This window comes from Oncorhynchus mykiss, chromosome 4 (genome assembly GCF_057628025.1).
Source record: "Oncorhynchus mykiss isolate SJ-2025 chromosome 4, ASM5762802v1, whole genome shotgun sequence".
Lineage (NCBI taxonomy): Eukaryota > Metazoa > Chordata > Actinopteri > Salmoniformes > Salmonidae > Oncorhynchus > Oncorhynchus mykiss.
In genome coordinates this window covers 69,473,048-69,479,047 of record NC_143025.1, presented here as the reverse complement: position 1 = coordinate 69,479,047, position 6,000 = coordinate 69,473,048, and the positions used below count along the sequence as shown (strand labels likewise).

General features: G+C 45.5%; 1 protein-coding gene across 5 annotated transcripts in view; it reads right to left on the bottom strand.

The window, feature by feature from the left end:
• msra (methionine sulfoxide reductase A) overlaps positions 1 to 6,000 on the bottom strand; it is a 99,537-nt gene continuing 93,537 nt past the window's right edge. For 4 of the 5 annotated variants that reach the window (XM_036975435.2, XM_036975438.2, XM_036975434.2 and 1 more), the window contains one exon: positions 1 to 538. In XM_036975435.2, coding sequence (XP_036831330.1) covers positions 374 to 538 — 165 coding nt within the window. In that variant the 3' untranslated portion in view covers positions 1 to 373. 5 annotated transcript variants of the gene reach the window in all.

The following is a 6,000-nucleotide window of genomic DNA, read 5'->3' as shown; positions in this document are numbered from 1 at the left end:
TATCAACACACCGTTTCATCATTTAATCCACCAGCACGCACCGTAGAGTTCAATCAGATGTACATACTGTAGTTGATTTGATTCAAACAAGACAATGCACACTAAAACCTGAATGTGCATTCATTTAAACAGGTCTTATGTATGTGGTGCTTGATTACCAAACTATTTCAATTAATACAAGACTCAGATACAGACTGTTTTTATATAAACCCTGAATATGCTTCAGTACTGCATCGTAATTAAAGTGACTTCCATTTAAATGAATAGAAAATAGACTTATTTTGCAATGAGCAAGCGGAAATGCGTATTTACATTTCCTAGTCAGAATCAGACAATCAGAGGTTGGTGGTCATTCCCTATTGGACAGAGGTGGTTATTTCTTGAGTCCTATTGGACAGGAGACTCCGGTGCCGCTCAGGCCACAGTATCCCCCGGGGTTCTTGCTGAGGTACTGCTGGTGGTAGTCCTCAGCATAGTAGAACTCCTGGTTCTCGGCTATCTCTGTGGTGATTTCTCCAAAGCCCCCCTCTATCAGGACCTGTAGAAACAACAACAACGCTATATCATTAGGACTGACCTTCGTGAATGAATGGCTCAGGATTGAATGGTTACAACACAAGAGAAACTTTCTAAAAGTCACAAATGAACCATTTTCCTGCCTTCTTCCATGTCATTACATTCAAAACATTTGTCTGCCTCCTTTAAGGAAAATATTTTCTTACAAAGAAATGTATTGTTTTTCAAGATTACACATACTCTTACTGTTAGCAGTGTTACAGCTAATGCAATCTCTCTCTCTCTCTCAGTCATTTGTTAAGCATTGGAGCAGAGACGAGCACAGAGAGAGGTCATTAGTGCTCGGGGTGGCCCTACGGGTGAGGCACAGACAGATGTCGACTCAAATGCCCCAGATGTGTCCAGTGTGTGTGTGTGTATGGGGAGGGGGCATCGGGTTTGTGTGTGTGTGTGTGCGTGTGCATGTGTGAACTGTGAAGTGCCCCCACTGACCCAGTATACCCAATGCCTGCAGCACGTTTATATGGTCCACACACACACCTCAGCCAATCAGCTAATCTCCTCTAACCCCCAGTACAGGGTCGTCTAAACAGGTACACCTCAGCCAGCCTGGGTAATCTCCTCTAACCCCCAGTACAGGGCCGTCTAAGCAGGTACACCTCAGCCAGCCTGGGTAATCTCCTCTAACCCCCAGTACAGAGCCGTCTAAGCAGGTACACCTCAGCCAGCCTGGGTAATCTCCTCTAACCCCCAGTACAGAGCTGTCTAAACAGGTACACCTCAGCCAGCCTCACTGCTTTTCATCCTCTATCCTCACTGCTTTTCATCCTCTATCCTCACTGCTTTTCATCCTCTATCCTCACTGCTTTTCATCCTCTATCCTCACTGCTTGTCATCCACTATCCTCTCTGCTTTTCATCCTCTATCCTCAGTGCTTTTCATCCTCTATCCTCACTGCTTTTCATCCTCTATCTTCACTGCTTTTCATCCTCTATCCTCACTGCTTTTCATCCTCTATCCTGACTGCTTTTCATCCTCTATCCTCACTGCTTTTCATCCTCTATCCTCACTGCTTTTCATCCTCTATCCTGACTGCTTTTCATCCTCTATCCTCACTGCTTTTCATCCTCTATCCTCACTGCTTTTCATCCTCTATCCTCACTGCTTTTCATCCTCTATACTGACTGCTTTTCATCCTCTATCCTCACTGATTTTCATCATCTATCCTCACTGATTTTCATCCTCTATCCTCACTGCTTTTCATCCTCTATCCTCACTGCTTTTCATCCACTATCCTCACTGCTTTTCATCCTCTATCCTCACTGCTTTTCATCCTCTATCCTCACTGCTTTTCATCCTCTATCCTCACTGCTTTTCATCCTCTATCCTCACTGCTTTTCATCCTCTATCCTCACTGCTTTTCATTCTCTATCCTCACTGCTTTTCATCCTCTATCCTCACTGCTTTTCATCCTCTATCCTGACTGCTTTTCATCCTCTATCGTCACTGCTTTTCATCATCTATCCTCACTGTTTTTCATCCTCTATCCTCACTGCTTTTCATCCTCTATCCTCACTGCTTTTCATCCTCTATCCTCACTGCTTTTCATCCTCTATCCTCACTGCTTTTCATCCTCTATCCTCACTGCTTTTCATCCTATCCTGACTGCTTTTCATCCTCTATCCTCACTGATTTTCATCATCTATCCTCACTGATTTTCATCCTCTCTCCTCACTGATTTTCATCCTCTATCCTCACTGATTTTCATCTATGAAAAATCACAACAACAAAAAATAATGTTGGACTTTTTGGGGTTACTGGTGCCTGGTGTCAGAACTCTGGGTTGAACTGTATACCAATGACACAGTTAGGCACCGGGAGTGACTCCCCACTGAAATCCCATTCCACATCACCACACCTGTCCAAGTGTCAGTCAGTTAGTCAGTCAGTCAGTCATTTGTAATAGATAGAGCCAGGCTGAATATCATTCGAAATCTGCCTCTGCAAGCAAGGTTTACATTTGAAGTGTACACTAGTCTAGCATGTACAGCATATTGAGAAATCCAGGTTGGAAGTAAATGTATTGTTCTTATGAGAATATGGAGATTCTAAGCTGAGAAATGGTAATGTTCAGGGGAAAGAGGACAAAGTGGGGATATTGTTGACACAATGCCACTTGGGAGTTTCAAGAAAGTGATGCAAGGATGTGTCTATTGCTTTCCTTCTCTCTTTCTCTCTTTCAATATTTCTCTCTTTCCAACTTTCTCTCTTTCCATCTTTCTCTCTTTCTCTATTATTTCCAACTCTTGCTCTCTCTACCTCTCCTCCGCCAACCTCCTCCTATCACTAATGTTTGTTGCTAAGTGTCTATGTGTCGTGTGTGTGGCAGGGAGGGGGGACAGCGGGCTGTGTGAAGGAACCTGCCAACTACCTCATTTCTCGGACCATCTGCCTGGAGGCAGCCACACACCTGTTAGGAGCAGCTGCCACCGTACAGGAGACAGGAGAGAGAGAGAGAGAAAGGTAGCACAGAATCAACTCTCCTCTCCCCGCCAGAACCAGCTCCAGTCCTAGCTCTATATACAGTGCCTTGCGAAAGTATTCGGCCCCCTTGAACTTTGCGACCTTTTGCCACATTTCAGGCTTCAAACATAAAGATATAAAACTGTATTTTTTTTGTGACGAATCAACAACAAGTGGGACACAATCATGAAGTGGAACGACATTTATTGGATATTTCAAACTTTTTTAACAAATCAAAAACTGAAAAATTGGGTGTGCAAAATTATTCAGCCCCCTTAAGTTAATACTTTGTAGCGCCACCTTTTGATGCGATTACAGCTGTAAGTCGCTTGGGGTATGTCTCTATCAGTTTTGCACATCGAGAGACTGACATTTTTTCCCATTCCTCCTTGCAAAACAGCTCGAGCTCAGTGAGGTTGGATGGAGAGCATTTGTGAACAGCAGTTTTCAGTTCTTTCCACAGATTCTCGATTGGATTCAGGTCTGGACTTTGACTTGGCCATTCTAACACCTGGATATGTTTATTTTTGAACCATTCCATTGTAGATTTTGCTTTATGTTTTGGATCATTGTCTTGTTGGAAGACAAATCTCCGTCCCAGTCTCAGGTCTTTTGCAGACTCCATCAGGTTTTCTTCCAGAATGGTCCTGTATTTGGCTCCATCCATCTTCCCATCAATTTTAACCATCTTCCCTGTCCCTGCTGAAGAAAAGCAGGCCCAAACCATGATGCTGCCACCACCATGTTTGACAGTGTTCAGGGTGATGAGCTGTGTTGCTTTTACGCCAAACATAACGTTTTGCATTGTTGCCAAAAAGTTCAATTTTGGTTTCATCTGACCAGAGCAACTTCTTCCACATGTTTGGTGTGTCTCCCAGGTGCCTTGTGGCAAACTTTAAACAACACTTTTTATGGATATCTTTAAGAAATGTCTTTCTTCTTGCCACTCTTCCATAAAGGCCAGATTTGTGCAATATACGACTGATTGTTGTCCTATGGACAGAGTCTCCCACCTCAGCTGTAGATCTCTGCAGTTCATCCAGAGTGATCATGGGCCTCTTTGGCTGCATCTCTGATCAGTCTTCTCCTTGTATGAGCTGAAAGTTTAGAGGGACGGCCAGGTCTTGGTAGATTTGCAGTGGTCTGATACTCCTTCCATTTCAATATTATCGCTTGCACAGTGCTCCTTGGGATGTTTAAAGCTTGGGAAATCTTTTTGTATCCAAATCCGGCTTTAAACTTCTTCACAACAGTATCTCGGACCTGCCTGGTGTGTTCCTTGTTCTTCATGATGCTCTCTGCGCTTTTAACGGACCTCTGAGACTATCACAGTGCAGGTGCATTTATACGGAGACTTGATTACACACAGGTGGATTGTATTTATCATCATTAGTCATTTAGGTTAACATTAACATTAACATTGGATCATTCAGAGATCCTCACTGAACTTCTGGAGAGAGTTTGCTGCACTGAAAGTAAAGGGGCTGAATAATTTTGCACGCCCAATTTTTCAGTTTTTGATTTGTTAAAAAAGTTTGAAATATCCAATAAATGTCGTTCCACTTCATGATTGTGTCCCACTTGTTGTTGATTCTTCACAAAAAAATACAGTTTTATATCTTTATGTTTGAAGCCTGAAATGTGGCAAAAGGTCGCAAAGTTCAAGGGGGCCGAATACTTTCGCAAGGCACTGTACCTTCATCCCCAGCTCCAGTCCTAGCTCTATATACCTTCATCCCCAGCTCCAGTCCTAGCTCTATATACCTTCATCCCCAGCTCCAGTCCTAGCTCTATATACCTTCAGCCCCAGCTCCAGTCCTAGCTCTATATACCTTCATCCCCAGCTCCAGTCCTAGCTCTATATACCTTTATCCCCAGCTCCAGTCCTAGCTCTATATACATTCAGCCCCAGCTCCAGTCCTAGCTCTATATACCTTCATCCCCAGCTCCAGTCCTAGCTCTATATACCTTCAGCCCCAGCTCTATATACTTTCAGTCCCAGCTCTATACACCTTCATCCTCAGCTTCAGCCCCAGCTCTATATACCTTCAGCCCCAGCTCCGGTCCTAGCTCTATACCCCAGCTCCACCACTATAGCCCAGCTCCACCACAATACCCCAGCTCCACCACTATTCTCAAGCTCCACCACTATAACCCAGGTCCACCACTATAACCCAGCTCCACCACTATAGCCCAACTCCACCACAATACCCCAGCTCCACCACAATACCCAAGCTCCACCATTATAACCCAGCTCCACCACTATAGCCCAGCTCCACCACTATAGCCCAGCTCCACCACAATACCCCAGCTCCACCACTATTCTCAAGCTCCACCACTATAACCCAGGTCCACCACTATAACCCAGCTCCACCACTATAGCCCAACTCCACCACTATACCCCAGCTCCACCACAATACCCAAGCTCCACCATTATAACCCAGCTCCACCACTATAGCCCAGCTCCACCACTATACCCCAGCTCCACCACTATATCCCAGCTCCACCACTATAGCCCAGCTCCACCACTATACCCCAGCTCCACCACTATACCCCAGCTCCACCACTACAGCCCAGCTCCACCACTATAGCCCAGCTCCACCACTATACCCCAGCTCCACCACTATAGCCCAGCTCCACCACTATAGCCCAGCTCCACCACTATACCCCAGCTCCACCACTATACCCCAGCTCCACCACTATAGCCCAGCTCCTCCACTATAGCCCAGCTCCACCACTATACCCCAGCTCCACCACTATAGCCCAGCTCCACCACTATAGCCCAGCTCCACCACTATAGCCCAGCTCCACCACTATACCCCAACTCCACCACTATAGCCCAGCTCCACCACTATAGCCCAGCTCCACCACTATACCCCAGCTCCACCACTATAGCCCAGCTCCACCACTATACCCCAACTCCACCACTATAGCCCAGCTCCACCACTATACCCCAGCTCC